The sequence below is a fragment of the Talpa occidentalis genome, unplaced genomic scaffold (assembly GCF_014898055.3).
Source record: "Talpa occidentalis isolate TD23 unplaced genomic scaffold, MPIMG_talOcc4v2.1 talOcc4.8, whole genome shotgun sequence".
NCBI lineage: Eukaryota > Metazoa > Chordata > Mammalia > Eulipotyphla > Talpidae > Talpa > Talpa occidentalis.
Genome location: NW_023605194.1, coordinates 20,517,723 through 20,544,582, shown reverse-complemented (window position 1 = coordinate 20,544,582; position 26,860 = coordinate 20,517,723). Strand labels below are relative to the sequence as shown.

General features: G+C 36.1%; 1 protein-coding gene, 1 long non-coding RNA gene, 1 other non-coding gene and 1 pseudogene across 5 annotated transcripts in view; 2 read left to right on the top strand and 2 right to left on the bottom strand.

The window, feature by feature from the left end:
• The window catches only part of SLF2 (SMC5-SMC6 complex localization factor 2), a 53,353-nt gene extending 28,151 nt beyond the window's left edge, over positions 1-25,202 (top strand). For all 3 annotated transcript variants that reach the window (XM_037496209.2, XM_037496208.2, XM_037496207.2), the window contains 14 exons: positions 1,071-1,193; positions 2,142-2,309; positions 3,212-3,314; positions 7,060-7,135; positions 8,463-8,604; positions 10,886-10,988; positions 11,880-12,056; positions 13,162-13,259; positions 13,776-13,863; positions 15,405-15,536; positions 15,931-16,008; positions 17,488-17,574; positions 19,893-19,961; positions 21,921-25,202. In XM_037496209.2, the coding sequence (XP_037352106.1) occupies positions 1,071-1,193; positions 2,142-2,309; positions 3,212-3,314; positions 7,060-7,135; positions 8,463-8,604; positions 10,886-10,988; positions 11,880-12,056; positions 13,162-13,259; positions 13,776-13,863; positions 15,405-15,536; positions 15,931-16,008; positions 17,488-17,574; positions 19,893-19,961; positions 21,921-21,956 (1,480 nt within the window). In that variant the 3' untranslated portion in view covers positions 21,957-25,202. The remainder of the gene's footprint in view (positions 1-1,070; positions 1,194-2,141; positions 2,310-3,211; positions 3,315-7,059; positions 7,136-8,462; positions 8,605-10,885; positions 10,989-11,879; positions 12,057-13,161; positions 13,260-13,775; positions 13,864-15,404; positions 15,537-15,930; positions 16,009-17,487; positions 17,575-19,892; positions 19,962-21,920) is intronic.
• Positions 1-26,860, bottom strand: part of LOC129145023 (uncharacterized) — a 78,919-nt gene that overhangs the window by 49,406 nt on the left and 2,653 nt on the right. The window lies entirely within an intron of this gene.
• Positions 6,084-6,190, bottom strand: LOC119235002 (U6 spliceosomal RNA). Its single transcript, XR_005122758.1, has one exon. It is a non-coding gene; the product is annotated as a U6 spliceosomal RNA (small nuclear RNA).
• LOC119233665 (10 kDa heat shock protein, mitochondrial-like) lies at positions 7,653-8,456 on the top strand (annotated as a pseudogene).

Below are 26,860 nucleotides of genomic sequence, written 5' to 3'. Positions count from 1 at the left end.
GCTACAGACTGCTTTTGCTATGGAGAGAAGAAAAATATATTCTTTATTAGTTCAAGGAGCATCCTTGAAACTAGAGCTTCACTAAAACTAAGCTGGCCTAAAGTTGGTATAAATGTATATGTATCACAAACTTGATACACTGTATAGCTAACCATAGGAATTGCAGAGAGTTAGTATGCCAAGTGTTCCCCCTTTCAGAATTTCATTAGAGAATTTGTCTCATAAAATTCTTTATAAAAATTTCATGAGTTCATGTGATCTGTGATGTGAAATCTAAAGTCACTTAAATTGAACGCTGCATACATCAAAGGCAGAGATGATACTTCGATCTGATGATTGACATTTTACTGTGGTGATAGAGTAGTACATTTAGTAGTGGTTTACTGTTGTATTGTACTCATCTATTGTGCGACTGCACCTAAAAATAAAACCTTGATTTTAAAAACTTAATCTTGGCAAGAAGCATTAGCAAGAACTATGTCTAGACTCTGACTTTGAATACCAGCTTCTTGCTTTGTGAACTTGAGCTAGTTAGTTTTTCGTAATGTCTGTTTCTTCATGTATAAAATGGTCATAATAAATTAGCACATGGATTGTGAGGGTTAAAAGTTAATATATGAAGTCCTAGTATTTTGCCTATCACATAAATGGTCAGTGTTAGGTTGGTGATGATGAGTATTGCTGCTAGAGAACCTAGTTAACATCAGGTTGTTCTGCTAAAATCAAGTGAGCATTAAAGATTAGAAGATATAATCAAATTCATGATGTTTATTATTTGCCATTTCCTCCCTTTCTCTAAATGATTTGGACATCATTATTAAAATCCTAGCTAATAAGTATTTAAGTCCCTTATACAATGGGACACTGTAAATCTCCTGTGTTGTAGTAAAAATGTATTTACATCATATGATGATTTTGAAGACATGAGTTGATCAATAGTGTGACAAATTTTGTCATAAAACAAGGTACTTAAGAGTTTTTCTTGGTGTTGATTTTAGATACAAATTAAAGATTTTTTTTTTGGTGGGGAGCAGTTATGCCATTCATTACAACATTCTTTCAATTCTCAGGTTGGATGAACTGCAGAAGCAACTACAGGAGGACATAAGGCAGGGTCGAGGCATTAAATCCCCAATCAGAATTGGAGATCAAGACAGTACAGATGATGAAGATGGCCTTTTAGAAGAACATAGGTACAGTATTTTTTACAGTGTATAGATACCAGAATATGGTTTGTTTGTGTGTTGTTTTTTTTTTTTTAATTTTTTTAAGATTTATTTATTTATACAAGAACCGGGGCACAGGCCACATGCACGGGAGGGTGAGAGGATTCACCAGAGACAGAGCGGGGAACAGAACAGGCAGACTGACGAAATACACTGCCGAGGGGAGCAACAGGCGCAACAGGAGAGTTCTGCCGTGCCATGTGAGACCCTCACCGGCCAGCCGGAAATCAAACCAGCACTGCAGAGGCTGTGGACAGCTTCACAGCACTGCACTCAACCACCTGTGCCACCAGGGGAGGCCAAGGTTTTTATTTTTATAAAATAAATGAGCCATTAATGGTTATTTACATAGTGAATAAGGTATATAGTGAAGACAGAGATATTGCAGATTCAGTTCCAGACTATTGCAATAAAGTGAGTCCCATGAATTTTTTGGTTTCTCAGTGAATATAAAAGTTATATTTATACTGTGCCTTTGTCTATTAAGTGTGCAAAAGCATTATGTTTTAAAAAAGCAATATATATACCTTAATAGTGATATAGAGACATAAAGTGAGTACACACTCTTGGAAAACAGTGCCAATAGACTGCTTATTGTAGGGTTGCCACAAGTCTTCAGTTTGTTTTAGGAAAAATGGCTCAAAGTGAGGTATACCTATTATCTGTGATGGGTTTCTATGGGAGATTTGAAAGGCAGGTGTTACAGCCAAGTTACATCTATTCTCTTATTCTTCCTTTAACACAGACATACTTAGTGACTTTGACCTTTACTGGCAAAATGTGAGACATGTAGAAGTTCATGCTAGTCTTCTGAAATGGACATTCTTAAAAAAAGTTTTCCTTGCACCCAACCTTTAATATAAGAGTGTATGTAGTATAATTCTTTGATATTCAATAACTTCTTTTTTTTTAAAGGGAATTTCTGAAGAAATTTTCAGTTACAATTGATGCTATTCCTGATCATCATCCAGGTGAAGAAATATTTAATTTCCTCAATTCTGGAAAAATTTTCACTCAGTATTCCTTGGACTTAAGAGATTCTGGCTTTATTGGACAAAGTGCTGTAGAAAAGCTTATTCTTAAGTAAGTAGAGAAATAGATTTTTTACTTTTTCCTTTATTAAAATTAAAAACTGTCTAATTGAGGTTAATTTCTAGTATGATGTAACCATTTTCCTAATCCTATTTGTTACAATTGTTCTTTGAGTTTTCTTAATTATAGGAAGCAAAATAAGATAGTTGTTTGATGCTTTATTGATTGGTTAGGATTAAGATCAGTATCTATTAACAGCAACTATCAAAATAACTGGGGCTTAAACAGGAAGTATATTTTTTTGCTCATGTGAAAGGAGTTCACAGGTAGGAAGTCCAGGGCTGGTATTTCACCACATAATCTTTCTTCACATCCTTAGTACCTTACCTCCCTCAAATACTACTAGACCTCCAGCCTTTACATTTGAATTCCCAGAAATTCCACACATTTCTATTTTCAGTTGATTGGGTAGAACTTAGTCAATATGGTCATACCTAACTATAAGAAAGGCTACAAAGTGATTTTTTATTTTAGGGAACCAGTGTGACAAGCTAAAATAAGCATTCCATTATCAAGAGGAAAGGCAAGAATAGATGTAGGGATGGACAACTATTTCTCTCAATAATGATCTCAGGTTCAGAGATACCACATTAATTCCAGTGCTGAGTTATATGGAAGTACATCCCCCAGCTGGCCAAAGACTCCATTGGCTCCCTAACACTGCCAGCTAAGATTTGTTCACCAGATAAGTTTGGAGCCATATCAACAGATTAGGTCAACATTGGGCCTTCATAAATTTATTTTATGAGTAACCCATTTACATTGGGATAGTGTTGACTGCCATGGGCTGAGAGTGGTTTGCTTGCTCATTTCCCTGATTATATTAGATGTGGTATGCTGGTGGAAGTTTCTTCCATGAAGGTAGCAGTCATTATGGTCTTTTATATTTCCAGATCAGGAAAAACAGATCAGATTTTCTTGACAACGCAAGGCTTCCTCACCTCTGCTTATCACTATGTCCAGTGTCCTGTGCCTGTGTTAAAATGGCTATTTCGGGTAAGAAATGTTTGGTAGTATAGTAGCCTCCTACTGTATTTCTCAGTCAAAAATAAGCTTTTGAAATATAATCTTACTTTCACATTAGTAGAGAAAAAATTGATCTAGCACATCAGTGTTTTCACTGGGTTAGAATGAAGCAAAAAGAGTCAGTGTCAAGGGATTATAAAGGAGGGCCTCCCTGGTGGCGCAAGGGGTTAAGCACAGCACTATGAAGCATTCCGCAGCCTCTGCAGCACGAGTTCAATCCCTAACTAGCCAGGGAGAAATCCACATGGTGAAGCAGACCTCTCCTGTCTCGCCCGCTGCTCCCCTCAGCAGTGTATTTCACTCAGTCTGCCTATTCTGTTCCCCAGTCTGTCTCTGGTGAATCCTCTCACCCCCCACATCTCTGGCCTTTACCCCAGCTCTTGTATGCGTAAATAAAATAAATCTTTAAAAAGAGAGATTATAAAGAAAATGCTAATACAGATAGTTTGCAGGATAGTCAGTTATGTTTGTTGTACCTCAACATTTCATCACACTGGTAAATTATTATTATAGTTTTAGATCTTATGCTTACATTCCTGAGGGGTTTTTTTGTTGTTGTTTTTTAATCTTTCCCCCCATTTTAATGGTGGTGCCTGCATACATTTTTAGGATTTGACTTGTATGTTAATATTTCCCACTCATATTAAATTTAAGGTTTAAAATTTGAGGGATGGAAATCCAACTGAATGTTTTCCTCACCTGTTCATCTTAAACTCACTTAAATACCTCAATTTTTATATTATTTAAATAGTAACTTTATAGTATCAGTGATACCAGAGGTAAGGTAAAAAGTGGGAAAAAATGGAGTTTTTTTTTCCTGGGTTTTAAGGTAGCATTTCAAGGAGTCTGACATTTGGCAAGACCTAGATATTCCAGTACAGCATGGCATTCATTTTTTCATATAGTTGGTATTTTGGGGTGCTTAACTGTGCTAGGCACTGGAGAAAACTATGAAGCACACATTTTATTGTAAAGGAGACAGGCAATAAAAATGTATTTGTGTGCACATTTATAGATATGTCAGATGATAAATGTATGAAAAAAAGTAGGCTGAGGTAGAAATAGAGAATATCAGGATAGGAAGAAAGTTTGCGTGTGTGTAGTAGTAGTAGTAGTAGTAGTAGAAGGCCTTTCTTAGTCTGCGAGGGTCTGAGTAAAAACCCAAAGAAAGTGATGGAGTAAACTCGCTCTCACTATGTGGGAGAAGAACACTATAAACAGAAAGAATAGTAGGTGGTGCAGAGAAGCATTTACTTCCAGTGATTACGAGCTTACTACTTATATTCCAGTGTTGTTGTTTTGTTTTGTTTTTTTTTTAAACAGTCCTGGTTAAATAAAACTTTTCTTCCCTGTAGTTTTTATGTAGTGGTACTAATTATCTTTCTGTAGCTCCCCAGAATAAGCTGCTTCTAATAGTCCTTCAGTTATTTTAAAATAACTGTTACGACCCTCACTCTCTATATACTTAAATATTCTCCAGTCACTAAATTTTCAGTCCCTTTACTGATCATTTTTCTGAATGAACTTTAACTTGTCAGTATCATTCCTAAAGTGTTTCCTCCATCTCCCTAAAGTAAGTATGTGCTCCAGATAAATTATTTGTCTCTTACCAATAGCTTCCAGTGACATTCTTAGCCATCTACCCCACCTATATATGTTTATATACATATATACATATTTCTATTTGTTTGAAGTCAAAATTTCATTTATTGTCACAACAGAGCTTCATTAGTCTATAATTATGGGATATATATTTTCTTAAACTTGCAAAACTTTGCATGTATCCGTGTTAATATTCATTTTGATAATTGGTAAAGGCCCATTGTTGTAGCCTTTAAAATCTTAATGATGTTATTATACACGCATGTCTTTTTTTTTTAAAAAAAAGATTTATTTATTTGTGCATATAAGAACTGGGGTACAGGCCAGAGGTGCAGGGGAGGAAGGTGAGAGGATTCACCAGAGACAGAGTGGGGAACAGAACTGGCAGACTGACTCAAGTACACCGCTGAGGGGAGCAGCAGGTGAGACAGGAGAGGTCTGCTGTGCCATGTGGCTAGCTCCCTGGCTGGCCAGGAACGAACTCTTGCTGCAGAGGCTGCAGATAGCTTTACAGTGCTGTGCTTAACCCCTTGGGACCCCAGGAAGGCAATAGGTTGATTTTTATTTTTATTTTTTTTTTTTTAATTTTTTTTTTTTTTTTTTATAGAGGCATGTTTTATTTATTTGTTTGTTTGTTTGTTTGTTTTGTTTATACATGCACTGGGTACAGTCAGAAGCGCGGGAGGGTGAGAGAATTCACCAGAGCCAGAGCAGGGAGCAGAGCAGGCAGAAGAACCGAAGTACACTGCTGAGGGGAGCAGCGGGCGGCAGGAGAGGTCTGCGCGCCATGTGGGACCCTCCTCCGGTGGCCGGGGAGCAGCCGGGGATCGAACCGGCGCCGCAGAGGCCGCGGGCAGCCTCGCAACCCAGCTCTCAACCGCTGCGCCACCGGGGAGGCCCAATAGGTTGATTTTTAAATTACATGGGCCACATACCTGGTTGAAACCGGGGTTTGGGCTAGTTCCACTTAAATTTTTAAATTTAAATTTTGATTATGATTTAATAATCATAATCCATGTTTCCAAAACAAAAGAGAAGATAAAAGTAGAAATACAATATGCTTTGAATGGATCTTTTTTTTTTCTGTAAAAATTAAAAAATAAAATTAATAGTTCACTTCATCCAAGTTTCAAGATTAAAAATACAGAACACTTCACGAATTTGTGTATCTTCCTTGCGCAGGGGCCATGCTAATCTTCTCTGTATCGTTCCAATTTTAGTATATGTGCTGCCGAAGTGAGCACAAGAAATGGATCTTAATTAGCTTTACTGTGGTGATGATTTTGCAATATATACAAATATCAAATCATTGTTATACACCTAAAACTTAGAGTTTTGTTTCCCCAAAAATTGCCTTGTAAAATTACATACCTCTGCATATGAAATTTTTTTTTAAGATTTATTTTTTATTTATACAATAGCTGGGGTATAGGCCAGAGACGTGGGAGGGTAAGAGGATTCACCAGAGACAGAGTGGGGAGCAGATCAGGCAGACAGACTGAAAGCACTATGGAGCAGCAGGCGCGACAGGAGAGGTCTGCCATGCTATGTGGGAATCGCCTCTGCAGAGGCTGCGGACAGCTTCATAGAATGTGCTGCCCTCAGCCCGCTGTGCCACTGGGGAGGCCCCTGCATATGAATTCTTATATGTAAAAAGATTGACTTGATTAAAGTATAAGGACAATATTTTTCATCAAATTACTTTTTAACTTTTGCCAGATTATACTCATACTGAGCATGTTACCTTTTTCCCAGCACTCTTATGAAGACTAGGTATTAACATTCCTGGATCTCTATCAGTCTTAAAATTAATGATAGCTTGTCATTTTTCTTTGTATTTCTCTGATTATTAGTGATATTGAGCATCTTTTAAAAAGTATATCAGCGTATAGCATATTTTTGTATTTACAAATTTTTTTGCCAGTTTGTGGTTTGGTTTTTTCCTGTTATAGGATCAGCATAGTAGCATTTTTTCTTTATGGTTTGGAGTTCATGGCATGATATAAACTAGCAAGGCATTTTTTTCATAATTTCAATGGTTGTATTTATCTAATCTTAAAAGTTATATCAAAAGGGCCTTGACTTGATCCTGTCATTCATCTACTTTTAACAGATGATGTCGGTTCATACAGATTGCATTGTGTCTGTGCAGATTTTAAGTACTTTGATGGAAATAACAATTAGAAATGGTGAGTATATAAATTTACTGTGATTTGCAGTGTATATTATTTACTGCTTTGTACATGATCTTTCATACTGCTAAAAATTAGGGTATTTGGAAATATAAGATCAAAAATTATTTTTAATAATCTAAAGTCTTTAATAATTAAATGAAAATCCAACCAAAAATAAGTTTCTGCGTTGTTCTAGTTGTGTTGAGGATGGGGGTGTAAGATTTTGCCACATGATAGCCCTTACTTAATATTTACCAACTCATGGTTTACTTTGCTGGGTAAAATGGAAACGTTGCAAGTTTATTTATTTAGCCAATTAATTTTAACTTACTGGTGAGCAGCAATATTGTATTGATTATGCACTGAGGAGATTGAATTCATCCGTGCAAAAGTGTGACAGTTGTTTTCTCCCCTTGGAGATACCTTGTGATGCTACAAGCATGGGGGCTGTGTAAGGGGGGGGGGGGGTTGTTCTCCTTTTGGCAGTGGTATAGGTATAGAGGGTTAAGTGCAAACTGCAGCAGCTAGAGTGATGACAAAATAGGCATTTAGAGAGTTTCTTCCTATCTTTGACCAAGTATTAGCTGAAAGTAGTTGTAACCAAGGGAGATACTATGCTGCCAGAAAATTCTCAAGGAAAGGCACTGCGAGCAGCAGTTACAGCTGTTGGGTGAGGCTCTAAAGGAAAGGACAGAGAGATTTTAACCAGTTAATGTGAAAGTTGAAGATAAAGTTCTCCCAGATAAAGTTCTCTTCTTTGAAGGCTCTAAAGGAGTTCTAGAAAATAAGGATTTTTCCTATTTAAAGATGGTGAAATCCTTGGAAAGTATGTAGACTCATATAAGCCACTATTAAAATGGCATCATGCAAAGCTGCCCATTCTGCTGCAGTTCTAAAGTTTCTCATGTAAATAATTTCATGACTCATACGATAAACTAATGATTTGCAAACTAATGAAGGGGATTGGGGTAAGCATTGTGATTTACCTGATTAACTTGTTTGGGGATTAGGAATGAAGATGGTAAAATCCATTTTAGCAGCATTTGGTATTTTACCAGTATCTGGTTATTTCCAGTCTTTTCAAAATGTGTTCCCCCTGAGTTACACTTACACCCTTTTATCCATCACTCTCAACTATTTTGTTCATAAAAGTCATTTTTCTCCACCTTCATTTGAAAGACCTCTAATTCTTAAATGATCATTCTAAATAACTATATTAACTGTCACTACTAGTTGTCATTTCTGTGAAGTCATTGTAATCATGTTTCACACAGACTATCACTTTGCAACTGTGAGTTTGCAACTGAGAATTTGGAATAAAATACTTTCTTCTGTTAACTAGATACCTTCAGTGATTCACCAGTTTGGCCCTGGATTCCATCATTGTCTGATATAGCAGCTGTGTTTTTCAATATGGGAATTGATTTCGGATCTTTATTTCCTCTGGAGAATCTTCAGCCAGACTTTAATGAAGATAATCTAGTGTAAGTTGTTTTTTGTTTTCATAATTAACTCTATAAGCATTCTTTAAAACGATTTACATATAATAGTTATATTCATTTGATAAATTCCATATCCATTCTTGATTTTGTTAATCTCATTAGAAATGAATCTTGAGTTAAATACATTCTTTTTTGTTATCATTAAATATATTGTTAACATGTCTCAATCTAAAAGCCATCATTTTGTTTAACAGGGAATTAACAGTAACATTCCTATAATTTTTTTAATAAGGTAACAGTGGTTTGCATCATTGTTTGTGTCTTAGAAGTATAGGATTTCCCCCTTCAGGTGTTACCATACCACACCCACCACCAAAACATATAGTGCACCACATAGTCCACTGTGCTGCCACCCCTCCTCCATAAAAGTTTTAATGACTTTCATTGTTTTTACTATTATAATAGCAATATTATCTAACAATAATTTTATAGCAAAGCATTTTACTTAACAGAGAAAAAAATAAGAGGTAAAAATTGGAAATGAGTTGGTTGAGAGGTTCACTATTCACAATAAAAGTGATTTAATACAAGCTTAAGAGTCATTTAATACATACAAGCTTAAGAGTCAACCGAAAAGCTATAACAAACAAGAGAATTTGGTATAGATGCTGGGGTATAAAATTAATAATGAGAAATTATGAAGCTTCAGATATATGAACTGTAGCTAAACAAGTCACTAGAAAAAAAGACTTCATTTACAACATTAAAGAAATAGTAAACAATGGTATATTAATAATAACCATCACAACTACTAACACTTAAATAGTGCTTTCTGTGTGCCAGGCACAATTCTGAGGGCTGAATGAATATCTCAAACTTCATTTAATAGCCACTATACCTATTAGTTTATTCATTCCCATTGTACAGGTGAATCAGGCATGGAAAAGTTAAGTAACTTACTGAAGTAGTATAGCTAGAGAGGGACATAGGACTATCAATCAGCTGTTTCAAAAATAAGAAAGTTCTTCACATCATTATGAAAATGTCTCCATGATATATCAAGTGAAAAAAGAAAGGCACACGACAGGGTATAGAATATGGTACCATTTGTATTAAAGGGAGGGAGGGAGACATACAGCAGTCCCCCCTTATCTGTGGTTCTGTCTACAGTTTTAGGTACCCACTGGCATCTTGAAACATTGCCTGCAGATGAGGGAAGACTGCTGTGTATTGATAATTATTTGTGTATACATGAAGTGCTATGAAAGGAAGGACTAAAACTTGTAGTAATTGTGGGAAGTGGAAAGGGAGGTTAAAAGGTCAAACTGGGAAAACAGTTCTTCACAGTATTCTGTGCCTTAATACCTTTTAATTTTTTATAATCATATGAATGTGTTTTGTTGAGAAATTAAACAAGAAAATATTATTTTTTTAAAGATTTATTTATTTATTTATACAAGAACCCGGGTACAGGCCAGATGTGCGGGAGGGTGAGAGGATTCACCAGAGACAGAGCAGGGAACAGAACAGGCAGACTGACGAAATGTACTGCTAAGGGGAGCAGCGGGTGCAACAGGAGAGGTCTGCCACACCATGTGGTACCCTCACCGGCCGGCAGGGATTGAACCGGTGCTGCAGAGGCTGCGAACAGCTCCACAGCACTGCACTCAACTGCCTGCACCACCAGGGGAGGCCTGAAAATATTATTTTTTTTAAAGGCCACGTGCATGTGTCTTCTCATCCATGAACCTTCCCTGATTACCCCAACCAAAATTGAAAGGTCTAGAATTGTTCTGTTAAATTGCTATGGCAGTTTCTTTAGGCCACTCACAAGGCTTGTACTCAGAGCCACCTTCTGCATTGCTCTCTAACACCAAGAGCAGCAAGGATAGTGCTTTATAAAAGGTAACTTTTTTTTTTTTTTTTTTGGTGGGACCCTCGCTGGTGGCGGGGGATCGAACTGGCGCTGCAGAGGCTGCGGGCAGCCTCGCAACCCAGCACTCAATCGCTGCGCCACCAGGGGAGGCCCTAAAAGGTAACTTTTTAAGGGAGAACTAGTGCATAGAGATAAAGATCACATTAGTATTTGACAGGTAGGAGGTGCTGGATTGACTTGAATCTGGTATGAGAGAACTTTTGGGGGCTTGGATGGTGGTTACCCTAATTACATTTATCAAAATTTAAAATGGGTACATTGCTTTTATTGTATGTTCTATGTAAATTATACCTCAGTAGGACTTAACTTTTAAAAGCACAGTATTTCTTAATTATTTCTTAATTACAATGTCCCTAGTTTCACATTGCTTTATTTATTTTCCTATAGTTCAGAAATACAGATGGCATTGGGGGGGAAAGGAAGTGAAGATTCATCTTATAAGCCAATTTTTTCAACTCTTCCTGAAACCAATATTTTAAATGTGGTTAAGGTAGGAAAAAAACTTTGTCTTTTTTTTTTTTTAAAAAAAAAGATTTATTTTTACTTATTTATGCATACAAGAACTGGGATGTAGGCCCGAGGTGCAGGGGGTGAGGAGATTCACCAGAGACAGAGTAGGGAGCAGAACAGGTAGATCTACTGAAATACATTGCTTAGGGGAGCAGTGGGCAAGATAGAAGTCTACTGCTCCATGTGGGTTAGCATCGTGGCCGGGAATCGAACTTGTGCTGCAGTGGCTGCCAACAGCTTGATAGCACTGAGACTTTAACTCCTGTGCCACCAGGGAGGCTCCAAAACTTTGTCTTTAACACCAAGCTGGAATCAATTCGTTTTGTTGTTAATAGTTTAAAAGCAAAAACGTTAATGGCTTACCAGTGATCTCTAGTCTGAAATTTTATAGCAATTTTTGCATTATGGATTTTTTTACTGTTTTTATTTTTGTTTTAATATTAGGAGTGAGGGGGAACTTACATGAAATCAGATTTATGTAATCAAAATAGTTCTAGGAATACCTTTACTAAGAAGCCTTTTGAAACCAATAAATTTTTAGAATTAGAATGTATGAAGAAAAAAATCTTATATTATAATTTAGTGATTATGAATAATTGTTCAAGGAAAACTTTAAAAGTATTTTTAGTGGCTGAATCACATCAATGATACTAAACTCTTAACTCTTAAAATTGAAATTAATTGAGACCAAAATATTTATCATATCATCTAGTTCAGCTATTAACTTGAGTATTTCTTGTCTTTTTTCTGGATAGCTGTTTTATTTTCTATATAGTTCTCTTTTGCCTTTTTATCCAAAACTTTTTATAATTTAAACTCTTCAAGTAAAATATCATTTCTTATATTGTTTGTCTCTGTATTTGTATCAAAGTTTCTAGGCTTGTGTACATCTATTCATCCAGAAGGTTACCAGGATCGTGAAATAATGTTACTAATTTTAATGTTGTTTAAAATGAGTTTGGAGAAGCAACTGAAACAGATTCCTCTGGTGGATTTTCAGAGCCTCCTTATAAACCTGATGAAAAATATCAGAGATTGGAACACAAAGGTAACAGTGCTTAAAACTTTAAATTTGGCTTTTTTTTTAATAGCATCACCATTTAACTTTCACACTGCATGCAGTATTCAGTTAAGAGCCTTAGCAGATGAAAAAAACTGAGGAGTGGACTATCTTTGCTTGAATTGTATTCAAATATTTAATTTGCTAAAACTGCAGCTCCTCATTCAACAAAAAATGTGCTTATTGGGGACCTTCTGTGGACCTTCTATATAGGTACTAGAAATACAGCTGTAAAAACGACAATGCCCTGGTCTTCATGGCACATTTTCCTAGTCAGCAGGTTAGATAATAAGTAGACATAGATTATAATAGCCTGTCAAGCTGTAATGAGTACTACAAACTAAAATAAAATGGGACATGGATTTAGGGAGTAGCAAGACAGGGATGCTGTGCTTTTTTCAGATGAGGGAGTCTGAAGAGGAAGACCTTTTTAAGTGATCTTTGAGCAGGCTGCTGGCTAATGAAATAATAGAGGGACTAGTACATACAGAGGGAGTAGTACATACAACAGGAATTTCAGTTAAACTTATACAACCATTTTTTTTGTTATAAAATTAGATTTTTCAATTTTTTTTGGTGGAAATTTTCAAACATGTACACAAGTACATGAGAAAAAAATATAATGAACCTCTCTGTATCTATCACCCAGCTCAACATTAACAAAACAATCAATTTTGTTTAGTACCCTCATCCCATACTTGCTTCTACTCAGGTATTATCTTAAAGCAGTTCTTTTAGACTTTAAGTACTACATTAATTGAGGATCCCTAAAATGCAAGTGATCTCAGATCAGGAACACATATTGTGGAACTCTTATGTATACACTTTTAGAAACTGATAGAATATTTACATCATTTTTTTTTTTTCAAAATGGACTGTTTAAGTACAGAAGCCAAGTGAAATTCTGATGATTATATCTGTTCAGTCTTGTCTAGAACTTAAGGCTTAATGTGAGTACTGAGTTCTAGCCTCCATGGTATTTCTGAAAATGAGTGCTCTGATGGTTCCATTAGGTCAAGAGGGGATGTGCGTGATTTGTTGGGTGTTTAATTCCATTGACCTGTTTGAAAATCTTGGGTCTTTCTTTGTTTAGGTACCTGAACTCTGTCTGGCTATAAATGAACTTTCCAGTCATCCCCACAATCTTCTGTGGTTGGTACAGCTGGTCCCTAACTGGACATCACGTGGAAGGTATTGAAAAGTGAGAATTAGACATTAAGAAAATTTTATAATGTTTACATTAAGAAATTCTCTTGCATCCGTTAGTTCCTTTCATTTCATATTCAACTATGAGGAAAGGCATTTACAGTCTGATACTAACACTTAACCTAGATCATTTTGTAATATTCTTGAGTTTTGGTTTTAGTTTATCTGATAATATAGACGACACATGCCATAAAAATGAATTAGCCTTTTTTTGCCTTAGAAAAAGAAATTCAGCGATAGTTTTTTCTTTCAGTAAATCAGGAGCAAAGATGAAAGCTCTTAATGATTTGCCTGAGCTTCGGGCAACTCTAACTTCATGTACAATTATTTTACATGAATTTTTACTGTTCTATTTAAAGCTTATATGTTCTTGAACAACCTGTAGAAACGTTAGCTGTGTTTCCAATTAGAAAGAAGAAAAAAACCTCCTTTTTAGCTCAGTTTCTTCTCAAGCAGTATTGATGAAAATACGTTCTAAATACTTTTAAATTCTAATTCCAGGCAACTGAGACAGTGCCTCAGCCTAGTGATTATTTCAAAGCTTTTGGATGAGAAACGTGAAGATATCCCTAATGCTAATAATCTGCAGGTATAAATAACACTTTTGTTTTCTTTTAATAAATCGTAGAGATAGTGAGGTATAGGAAAAATTGATGGATCCTACGTCAGAAGTCCTGAGGTTAGATGTCAGTTCTCAGGCTACTGTTCATGTAATATTTAGTATGATACTTAACTAATGAGGTCCAGTTTCTTGATACGTAAAATGAAGATGGTATTATACTTCTCCCATACATGGTGGTTGTGAACAATTAGACAATGTGTGAAAACTACAGGGAAAATTATAATATGCCTTATTAATATGACATTTTTCATTGAATTAGTTTATCAAGGTTAGCAATTTTATCACAAGATTAAAATTTTCAGAACTACTGCCTATTAACTATCTTAGGTCTGTTTTATTATTAGTCTTTAAATTATGGAGTTTAGGTGTGGTTGCCCTCCAGAATTTGCTTAGAAGTGACTATATCTTGTATATGAGTATATATGAGCATGTCCTATGGAAGTTCCACTCTGAGACATCCTCAAGGCTATTACAAATTAATAGCACTAATAATGGGACTATAGATTTCAAATCTGTAACAACATAGAATCTAATTTAAATGTAGTGTTATTATTTGAATTGTAGTTTAATATTAAAAACTACTAGGGGGTCTCCCCAGTGGCGCAGTGGTTTGAGCGCAGTGCTGTGAAACTGTCCGCAGCCTCTGCAGTGCTGGTTCGATTCCCGGCCGGCCAGGGAGATTCCCACATGGCACGCTAGACCTCTCCTGTCTCACCCGCTGCTCCCCTCAGCAGTGTGTTTCGGTCTTGCCTGTACTGCTCCCTGATCATCTCTGATGAATTCTCTCACCCTCCCACCCCTCTGGCTTGTACCCCAGTGCTTGTATAAATAAATAAATCTTTAAAAAAAAACAAAACAAAACTACTAGCTCTGAGGGATACAAAAACAAGTCCAGTGGACTCTGCCACAAATATAGTGGTTGAAATAAACCAACCATTGTGGTATGGTATGGTAAGAACAGTGATGAAAGCATGCACAGATTACTGTGGAACAGGGAGATTGGAGGGGACAGCTAGTTTCTGCATTAGTGTTGAGGTAGATCTGATTCCAGACATATGGGGACTATGCCTGAGCTACCAGGATAATTAGCAGATAACTCCCAATCCTGTCAGTGATATTTACTGCCATCGAAAGAGAACTCTTTTCAGAATTCAGTGACTCCTATTCACAAGATTTAGCATTTGCTGATTTTCAGAGAATTTTTTTTTCCCAAATAATTTTAAAGAGAAAGCATTCCTTTTGATCTCTGCTGTCAAGTTACTTAGTTTCCTCCTTAAGCTTTTATTTTTTATTCTCAGTTACAAGTTCTGTTTTTAATTTAAAATCCCTTTCTAAGCAATTGAGGACTTGTAACTAAAGGAGAAATGGATATCACTGAACTATTATAAAGAAAGCTAAAGGGGCAGAATTAGAATAGGCAAAAAGAACAGGATACACTGAAACAAAGCTAGCATAAGAAAGAGAAACTATATTGCTTAATACTGTTCACTGTCCCCTCTTTTGGGTAGATATCAGTCCTACATCGCTATCTTGTGCAAATGAAGCCTTCTGATTTGTTAAAGAAAATGGTCTTGAAGAAAAGAGCCGAACAACCAAATGGCACTATTGATGACAGTCTTCATTTGGAACTTGAAAAGCAGGTATCCAGCACTAGATAATTGACAGCATAACTGATGTCTGCTTCCTAACCATAGACTGATGATAACATAGGCACTTTGGATTCTAGCAAACATGATCATAAAATGAAATTTTTTTTTTTTATTGTCATGAAATTCCTCAGTAAACTTGAGAATTTAAGTAAAAGAATGAATATTGGGGATTTAATATTGGGAGTTTTTTTGTTTTTGTTTTTGTTTTTTTTAAGCTATGACAGAAAGTGGTAAAAGGAATACACTTGAGTTAGAAATCAGATAATCTAGGTTTGACTTTTTCCTGTTTACCACCTCTTTCTGGGCAACTTTCCTAATGTCTAAACTTGGATGACATCTATGCTAACTAATTCATTGGTGTTCATTTTATTCATTTCTCTAACAGGCATATTACCTGACCTACATTCTTCTTCATTTAGTTGGTGAAGTTAGTTGTTCTCATTCTTTTTCTTCTGGACAACGGGTAGGTAGAAAGCTTTTAGTGTTTTTGTTTTTAATAAGTGTTTTTATTGATGGAATTTTATATAGGAGAAAAGTTAACTCTAGATTTGCTATAGAAATCCTGTTGTACACTGGAAAGAGGGAGGAATAACCTATGCAAGTAATAATTCTTGACAAGAATTATTTGCCCACAGACGTTAGTTCTTTTTATTAACCATCATAACTTGGCAGCAGTATAAAGCATTAATTACCAAATGGGCTCCACTTTTTTTTTCTTTAGAAATACTTGCCTTAAAATTAAACTGGTGATAACTCAGACTGCTTCAGAAATGTGTTTCTGAATTATTTTCCCATGTTAAGAATTTCATTTTTAGTTTCTCTGTTCTCCCTATACCATGATGATCCATATTCCTGGGAAAAGTTCTTGTTTAATTCCACAGGTTTCACACCTTAGCTAATCCAACCCATTTTAAAACTGAGTATTTCCTTTTCCTTAAGCATGATGAAAAAGGGACTCAAGATGGCTTTGTGTGTTTTTGCTATGTTTGCTCTCCTGATTGGAGGCCAGTATAGTTAATCTGTCTGTAATGTTGTTATGGCCTTTGTAGTTTTCAAAGAAAATTTAATGACTAAAAGCAAATTGATTATTATTTATAAATTCTTAATTATTATAGAACCATATATTATAGAACCATGCCTTTCTGTAAATTTCTCCATAATCTATGCATATACTAACATCATTATTTTAAGAAAATGGTGTCTTAATATTCATATTGTTTCAATCTTGTCTTTTTTTCACTGTAAGATAGTAGCACTTCTGTAAAGTGTTATAGTATTTAAAAATCATAATGAACATTACGTATTTTGTGATTATACACAGGGCTAGCATGAACATACTTATTCATGTATCTCTATTACATATGCAAGCAGTTCTGTGGGGCAGAATTCCTCAGAGTTGAGTTCTGTGATAAAAGGTTATATATTTTTCAATAGCTGTTGTCACATTTCCCTTCCCAAAAGTACCCATGTGCATTCTTATCTTAGCATATTCAACCTTTACATATGAGAGTGACTGTTTTGGATTATACAGTTCTAAAACTTAATTTTTCAAGGAATTACTATTAAAACTTGTTTATAGAGAAAAAAAAAATCTGTCAACCATTATTTGACTATGCCATTAGAGAATGCATTAAGGGAAAGACTATGAATTTCTGGGCATTACATCACACAAACTGAGCTCTAGGATTACTTTTCAGTAATGTGCCTTAATCCATAGCAAAACAACTTTTTTTGTGTGTTTATTTCTCACATTCACTGACAGTAAACCATAACAGTCTTATTGTGGCAGTTAATACTTTCAATGATATGATTGCTATTATATGTTTAACATCAGAAATTGCTATTTGGAGAATGATAGATTGTTAGTCCTAACTGTGTAGTCTCCTTTTGTTAATTTGTAATGCTACAGAGTTGTTTCAGGTCTTACATTTGTTTTGCACAGAAACACTTCGTGCTTCTCTGTGGGGCTTTGGAAAAACATATTAAGTGTGATATTAGGGAAGATGCAAGATTGTTTTACAGAACTAAGGTGGGTGTGCATTTCTCTTACATATTGTTGTTTTTTTGTTTTCATTTAATCTTGACCTTGATGTTATAAGAGATGCATATGGGCCTGTCTTAGGAGACAAAAAGAACGTGTAAGGTTAGAAATATGACTTTCTCCTTTAATAACAGAAACCAGCTTCTACTAAATTAATTCTGTTAATAGCTAGATTGAAACTGAAGGAAAAATCTCAAAACATATATTTTTCATTTTACTTCTTTTTTTAATTCTAAAATGCCTGATAACCTAAGGAAAAGAGTTATTCTAGTACTAATAAAACTTCTTAGTTTCTTCACAGTATATAAAATAAGACTTTAATGCCTAAGCTAGCTTTAAGGATTGAAGCATTGTTTAAATAAATATATAAATTTTTATTTTTTTATTTTTTTTTTTTTTAAAAGATTTATTTATTTATTTATTTATTTATAAGCACTGGGTACAGTCAGAAGCGCGGGAGGGTGAGAGAATTCACCAGAGCCAGAGCGGGGAGCAGAGCAGGCAGAAGGACCAAAGTACACTGCTGAGGGGAGCAGCGTGCAGCAGGAGAGGTCCGCGTGCCATGCAGGACCCTCCTCCGGTGGCCGGGGAGCAGCCCGGGATCGAACCGGCGCCGCAGAGGCTGCAGGCAGCCTCGCAACCCAGCGCTCAACCGCTGCACCACCGGGGAAGCCCTAAATATATAAATTTTTAAACAATGGTTATAAAATTTGATGACAGTTGAAAACTAGTTTTGTTCATGAGAAAAAAAATAGATTAGCTGTTATTCTTTGAATATTCCATTGGAGAATATCAAATCTGTAGGTCCTACATTATCCAATCTAAGCTCTAAGGTAGAAAGGATTCAGCAGTAACCTTGTTAGGCTTTTTCCTTAAAGATTTAATATATTAAGTAGTTTTAAATAGGTGAATGTATGAGTATGGAGTTAGGAAAGCAACTTTAGTATTACTAATGAACAGTTTTTCCTAAAGTGTAAAATTAATCAAAACTTGCTTTTTCTTCTAAAGTTTTTTTTAATTCCCAAATCATTTTAGCGTTTGTAAGCTGATTCTTCTTGCCATTTGTGTTTGGATGGTCATTGAATGTGAAGTTTCAGCTTGTGTAACTCTATATCTTATGTATATTATCTATAAAGGTTGGTCATTTGAGCAATACTTGCTCAGGTTTAGTATCTTTATTTACTTTAGTAGATTTAAGTACAAAAATGAGCATCTAATGAAGTTGTATCAGATTGCAGATTTTCAAATACATGTAGGGGATAGCTCTTTGCCTTAGAGTTTCATAGTTTCAGAAGCACATTCTTTTGAACATTGGCTAGAGTCACTGGCCCGTGGAACTTGGTGGTAGTGGCTACTGCTGACAGACATGATAAAAGGGGACCACACAAGGTTTTTGTTTCTTAAAGCCAAGGGCCGTCATAGATTGGTGCCAGGGCTCCTCTTACTTAGAGTGGAGAGTGACACAGAGGTCTATTAAAATTGCTTTATGAAACGGTCCTGCTGAAATAGATGAATTGTGTACCTTTCCAAAAACGTCTAGTAGAAAAGGTGATGATTGTTTTGGAGAAACTGAATCTGCTAAACTCTAAATGGAGAAAAAAGTGAGCCTTGAAATTTAGTTTATAAATTTAAAAGCAGCTATAAATTTCCTGACTTGTTTAAAACATTTCTGAAGTAATTATGGACAAGAAGTAATTGGGAATCTCTAGAGTGACAGGAAAGTTTGAGTTTTGCACAATCACTTGCTAAACCACCAAATGTAGAAATACACCAGGAATTTAAAAGAAATGGTAGTACTTTGCTAAAATCTAGAGGTGCATTACAGTGAATTTTGGATCTTTTGAGTAATATGGAAAGGAGCAAATAACAGCCATTTTGTGTCACTTTCAAATCTTGATTCTGTCAAACAGAAGCTGAGAAAGCAGGAAGCCACCCAAAACCTTGGACCCTATAAAAAAGACCACCCCTTCAGCTTCTTAATCTGGATATTCAAAAGCCAGCAAGTTGAAAATGTGTCTTGATGGCAGGGACTATGTTTTCCTGGATTATTTCTAGTAACTAATGGGAAAATAGAATCCAGTATTTTAGATTATGGTAAAGGATAAAAGTCTTATTAACCATTGTCATTTGAAAGCACCTCTAAAAGATGAGTGGTTAATTTTCTTTCTTGATAAAAATCAAATTGAGTTGGGTTGTTGGATGTGGACTTGTCACAGCTATCAGGTGTTTTATATCAAGCATTAAACTGCTGTTAGCTGAGGCTGTTTTGATCTGATCCTTCCCCCCCCCCCCCCTTTATCTTTAAGGTAAAAGACTTGGTTGCCAGGATACATGGAAAATGGCAGGAAATAATCCAGAACTGTCGGCCTACTCAGGTGTCATTTTTAACAGTTTTATTTATTTATTAACATAATATATGGTTTGTGTCTGTTCTTCAGTTTTTGTTTGCTTTATATTCATTGATTTGTTTCCAGAAGTAGCTGAACCCATTTAATATGTTATATTGTATCTAGGTTATTTTATCAGGAGTCTTTTTCTTAACAACTTTCTTGAGATAAAATTCACATGCCATAAGTTTCACCCACTTAAAATATATACTGGTTTTTAGTAAATGCATAGCATTGTGCAACTATCACCACTATCTAACTTTAGAACATTTTTGTCATCCCAAAAAGAAATCTCACACCCATGAGCAGTCACTCCCTATTCCCTGACCACCTGCACTCCCATCTTTATTCCTCCCACAACTTATGCAACCCCAAATCTGTTTTCTGTCTATATAGATTTGCCTTTTCTGTACATTTCATATAAATGAAATCATATACTGTATGTGGTCTTTTATGACTGGCTTCTTTCACATGTTAAGTGAATTCGTGTGGTAGCATGTATGTCCTTTCAATTGCCAGATTGTATGGATATATCACATTAATCTAACCACTTAGTAGATGGATATATTTCCTGACCACTTCCTGGCTATTATGAACAACACTTCCATGAACAGTTTTTTATACGAATATATGTTTTCAAATGAAAACATCTTGCACATACACTTGTTAGTGGAATTGCTAAGTCATATGGTAATTCTGTGTTAAGTGTTTTGAGGAATTGCCAGACTATTTTCCAAAGTGACTGCACAGTCTTCATTCCCACCAGAATGAATGAGATGTCTAATTTCTCAACATTCTCCCCATGTTAATACCTATCCTTTTGACTACCGACACAGTAGGAGGTTAGAAGTAGAATCTCATTGTGGTTTTAATTTGCATCTGACTAATGATATCGAACATCTTATTTCATGTTTATTGGCCATCCATAAAACTTCTTTGGGGAAATGTCTGTCTGTTTGGATCCTTTGCCCATATTTCCATTGGTTTATCTTTTTATTATTGAGTGATAAGAATTGATCATCTGTTCTAAATATAAATCTCTTATTAGATATATAATTTGCAAATATTTTCTCCCATTTTTTTGTATTTTCATTATCTTGGTATCATTTCTAGAACAAAAATTTTTAATTGTGATGAAGTCCTATTTATCTGTTCTTTACTATCCTTTTTTCACTTCTGCTTTTGGTGTCATATCTAAAGAGCCTTTGCTTAATAGAGGCGTTGTTAGTAAGTTTGTCATCCTGCTTGTTTACAGGCTGATTGGGATTGTCTAAAATGATACTTCCAATTTTAATGTGTATAGTTATCAGCTAAAAACTTGTTGAAATGCAGATTCTGATTTAATGGGTCTGGAGTGGTATACCTGAGACAGTCTGCTTTCCTCATAGGGTCTCAGATTTTGATGCCCCAGGGTCTCAGATTTCAGTAGAGAAACTCTAAAAGTGGTTTATATTTTATAGCAAAGTAGTAAGACACTGAGGGTCAGTTAGGAAAAGCAATCTCACTATAACATTTTTACTCTCATGCAATCGGTGTCCTTCATAAGATATGCATTCCCTTTTAGAGATGGCTTTGAGACTTCTTAGATTTAAGGTAGTGTTTTATTATTGTTGTTATAGTCTGTCTCAATATATTTTTTTAGATTGGCCGTCTTTGTTGATGTGACATTAAAACAGAAAATAATCTAATATCAAAACCAGATAAACATTTAATCTTAAATATGACCTAACATCTGTATGTATTGATGAAAAAACATTTTGTTCTTATACTTTTTTCATTGCCAGACCACAAAATGTAAAACTTGAAACTGATTACCATAAACTTTCAGAGAAATATGCAACAGAAATTTTATTTCTTCCATTGTCAAAGATGATTAGTAGTTTTATAAAGATTAATTCATAATCTTACTGATTTTCCTTTGTCCCTTTTTCCCCTCCGCTTTTATAGGGGCAGCTTCATGACTTCTGGGTACCAGATTCTTAACAGGAATTTCAGCAGCACAAACATGAACTGAGAGAAATTCAGCAAGAGCCTTCCCTGGAAGAGGATTACCAGAATCCAATGGAATGCTAAGAAAATGTTCAGCAAATGTACCACATGAATATCTAGTATAATGCTGGTAATGAAGAAACTGCCATTTCTGCAGCAGATATGAAACACGATCTACTTAATTAAGGCAACTGGCTTTTTAAAAGAGCAGAATTCCATGAGAAGGGAGGGGTAGAAGCATAGTTGCATGTCTAACATGCTCCTGTTAATTCCTCTTGTTAAATTTTAAGCTAATTATCTTTTAGGGGGAAGTATTTGTGACACTTGGATAATCACAGGAACTGTATAAGAAAGGATTTGGTCCAACTGGAGGAATTGGTCGTGGAAACCAAGACCAAGTTCCAGTGGGTTTAATTTTCCTTGTTGGCTATTTTAGGACACAAAGGGAAAGTTTAGACTGTATTTAGTAACAAAAAAGATAAATCTCCTTTAATTTCTAAAAACCACAGGGAGGTTTTAATCCATGAGCTTTCCTTCCCTATTCAAGATTATAAATCTCTTAGGTTTTTAATACACATTTAAACAGTTGAGAAACAAAAGTTTGGTATATTGTCAGATTTCCATAAAAGGGAAAGGTTAAACTATAAAATAGTGGCTCTGTTTTTGTGCCAAAACATTCTAATGTGCAGTTTGTTTTGGATTTCTTTTAAAAATACAGTTAAATCTTGAAATCTCAGCTAAATCTTAGAAGTCTGACCCTTGCTAGCCATAATACAAAAGTTTATATTGTAAAAATTTTAAAATCTGGATAAGTTTCCAAAAACCTTACTCTCATGAGTACAAAATCTTGGCAGAGACATGGATGGTGATTATTCTTTGGGACACTGTGTGTGTGTGTGTGTGTGTCTGTGTGTGTGTCTGTGTGTGTGTCTGTGTGTGTGTGTCTGTGTGCACATATGCATACTGTGTACACATGCACATGCACACATTTATATTTTAAGTTGTTGCACTTGAAAACCACAGCTGCTCTAAATTCTTAAACACTGGAAAGCCATCCTTTGGTTTAAATGGTGAAAGGTTAGTAGAAGTGCACATGCTGGTCTTAACCCAAGGGTTCTTTTGAAGCCTGTGGTGGTAATAGACTCTTACTAGCCAACTGAAAAATTCTTTTTGTTTCCTGAGTGTCCCTTTTAAGGAGGGTTTGTTTCTTGAACGAGAATGCCAACTTTTTCTTTCAACATTGACTTGGATGACACTGCTCTGCTGAGCACCCTTAATGTCTCCAGTGTGGGGGGAAAGATGATGGAAGGAAAGGGAATTGACTTGTTTTTTATGATTTGAGAGGACAGAAAATAGATTTTGAAAATACACTTTCTACCTCTAAATTGAGGCTTAGAAGTAAAAAGCATTCTATCTCAAAGTTATCCTTAAAAGAATATCAGTAACTTTTGAGCCCATGTCAAGCATTAAACAGATAAGAGACTTCATAGGGAAGACTTCAATAAATCCAGTTCCCAAGAACCCCATCTGGATAAGGCTCCAAGAGCCAGACCAACAAAAGTTTTAATCTGTGTTGAGTTTACTGGTAAGAATATTATCTTGATACTACCTCTCAAGGGAATTGTTAGAAATGCCACTTATGGTTAATGAGATAGATACAAAGAGTTATATTTGACAGAAGCTTGAAACTCTGGCATCTATCTGCCCAACAATGGGGGCTTTCATTCTCTGTAATTTAATACTTTGTAGATACATTATTTGTGTGTAATTTTATAAGTGTTCATATTTTTCTCATTTTGCATTGTGTAAAGTGTACAAAATCTCAAAGTATAAAATACTGCTTATATTGCTTGTAATTACAGTGTGTAAATATTTTCTAATCGTGTACATTGACGGGGGGACAAGTGGGTTATTCAGGTTTTTTTTTAAGTGACCCTTTTGTATTGCAGTTTCAATAGATAACTGCCCATCAAATTTCAAGCCACTTTGATACATTTTTATTTAGCAGTTCCAATAAGAAAAATCTCTATTTTTGTCATTCTCCATTAGAGAAATACTTCATCTGTCCCTTTAAGATAAATGGCCAAACATCAGTTTGGACCCTTATGTTTATGACTCTGGTAGATGTCTTCAGCCTCCAGGTCATATTCCAGTCAGTATTTGCATTTGAGTTCTCATAAAAAAATTTGTGACTCTTTCAGCACAAGTAGCCCATGATTTTTCTCCCAAATCAAGTATTATCCTTCTCCCTCAAGTCCCCATGCTTTGTCTCCCTCCTGCTGATGTTGCCCAGTGAATGGGATGGTAGTGGGGGAGAAAATGTTCATTGCACAGAGAATGTCAGGCCATTTTTGGGACTTGGCAAACAAAGCTTGCACTGAGTGGTGGTGTGTTTGGCAGTATTACCGTGCCAAAAATCACCTTGTCTCATTTCCTGATGTGTATGTCAAACTTATTACCCTTATTGCAAGCTGAATTAAGGTACTTGTGTTTATGCTTTGTGTGTAACTGTTTGCCTTTTCTAAACTGCTTTTCTTGTTATCCTATATAATTCTATTAGTTATATCATGTTAAGTGAAGAGGCTCTTCATGCACAAAATGCATCTATGTAGCAGCAAAGTAACAGCATTTGTACATTTTCTGTCTATCTACTGATGGCAGTGGTGCCTTTGTCACCTTTTGAAAGATTGGCTTTTTGTTTTTATTTTAAATTGTAAGAGTTTGCTTTTTGACTTCACAAAAATCTCCCCAGATGTAAAAGATAGAAAATGGCGTGGTGTCATCCAGGCTCACCTAGAGCATTTTCATTTTTATTTCTGTCAAAACAACTGTAGTTGGTGGGGAGTGGCCAGTAATAATGTGTGAAGTCTTTATACCAAGAACAACTTTTAAATTTAAAAAAATAAAAATTTAAGAGGTGACCCATTAGCAAATGACTGAGTTGGAGATTTAGGGGAGGACTGTCCTGGGTTGTCTCTAAAAAGGCAAGATTAGGGTACAGGTAGCTGGCGTGTAGAGCAGTTAGCATGACCCGTGGTTGTTACTTCTTACTCATTAACAATGTCGGTGCGCGTCATTATTTGTGCTTTGTTTCCCCAGGCAGTCCTGTCAGCCAGTTAATCCACCAGCTTTTAGGCGGTTTACAAGTAAACGCAGATTTTCTTTTTCTTTTTCTTTATTTTTAAGATTTTATACTACATCTTGCTTAAAGTCCTATGAATGTATGTGTGTGATTAAAACAGCTTTTTCTCAGTTTGAACATGTGTTTGGTAATATTTGTTTGGGAATGGGAATGGCTAAGTGTCTGGAATGTCCTGTTTTTTCCCCTACCCAACTCCTAGGTTTTTTTTTTTAAGATTTATTTATTTATGCACATAAGAACTGGGGTACAGGCCAGAGATGCAGGGGGTGAGAGGATTCACCAGAGACAGAATGGGGAACAGAACAGGCAGATTGACTGAAATACACTGCTGAGGGGAGCAATGGGCGAGACAGGAGAGATCTGCTGTGCCATGTGGGTATCTCCCTGGCTGGGGATCGAACTTGTGCTGCAGAGGCTGTGGATAGCTTCATAGGTTGCATCTTAACCCCTTGCGCTGCCAAGGAGGCCTGACCCCTAGTGTTTAAACTGATTTCTTCCTTCCTTTTGCTTTGGAGTCTCCTGTTACCTTGATGTCTCCTATTTCTGGAATACATACAGCCATAGTTGTGCACAGTTGACTTTTACATAATCCAGTTAACACTTTGCTATATACTTTGCAGTGCAGAATTCAGTAATCTCATTCCTGTATCACCTCATTCACTATGCTTAGTCAGCTGTTGAGTACCTGCTACATGCTAGGCACTCTTTAGAATTCAGTGCTCTAGTAGTGAACGACATAAAACAGCTCTTATGAATCCAACCTTCTGGTAACCAAGTTTAAAAAATACCTCCTGTTACTGGCCAGAGGACTGGAAAAGAACACATTTGATCTGGCGCACTTGGTCTAGAGTCCAGAACCAAAAAGATGAAGCCATCCAGTGCAGATGGAGGACTCATGTCCACTTCAGCCTGCCAAGTGGATAAAGCTCTGGATATGCCAGCTGGGGGATTCGTAGGTTGATACCTCCTCACAAGAGAAGCTGTTCTAATGAGCTCATAGTAGGCATGGTTGCCAGAGGTCTCAGGTTCTAGAACCATGCCAGTATTTCTGCCTTCCGACAGGCTGGTTAGAGGAGACTCCTTGTGGAGCATTTTTCCCCTGACAGTAGGGTGGAGTAGGAGAGTGAGCGGCCAGACAAAAGCAGACATATTGCCTTAAGTTCTCACTGGGAGGCAGATAGCACAGCCTTGTGCAAAGTAAGGGCCTTGACCTTGCCCATAGCCCTGACCTCAGATAGAAGGTTCATCATTCCAGCCGTTTGATCTTTGGCAAGTTACTTAACTTTTCTGAGCTGTAATTTCATCTGGTAAAAGGGATAATAATGGTGTCTACCTCAGAATGTGTGGGGACTAAAGGAGCTAATGTACGAAAAGTGCTTAGCAAAGTGCCTGGTGTATAGCAAGACCTTGATGAATACCATCTGTTATTATTTAGCTGCAACTTGAGTGTCTTCTAAGATAACAATTAAAATTAATATTCAGGCATTTGGGGGTTTACATCTTAGCAAACCAGATCTCTTTATAGTGTATGTGTACTATATCCCTTCTGACAGTTCTGGAGGCATCTCTGTCCAACTCTTTACTGGTAAAAAAATTTAGTTGGTGACTTTATTATAGCCCCGCATGCTAACGCTGAGAAGGGGGTGGTGGGTGGTGATTTTCCCACATTTGTGGACATGTCCTGACACTCCCTTTTCCTTGCTAACCGTCCCCAGGCTGGAGTCAAGAGAGGGCAAACCAGAAGGCCCAGCTTTGG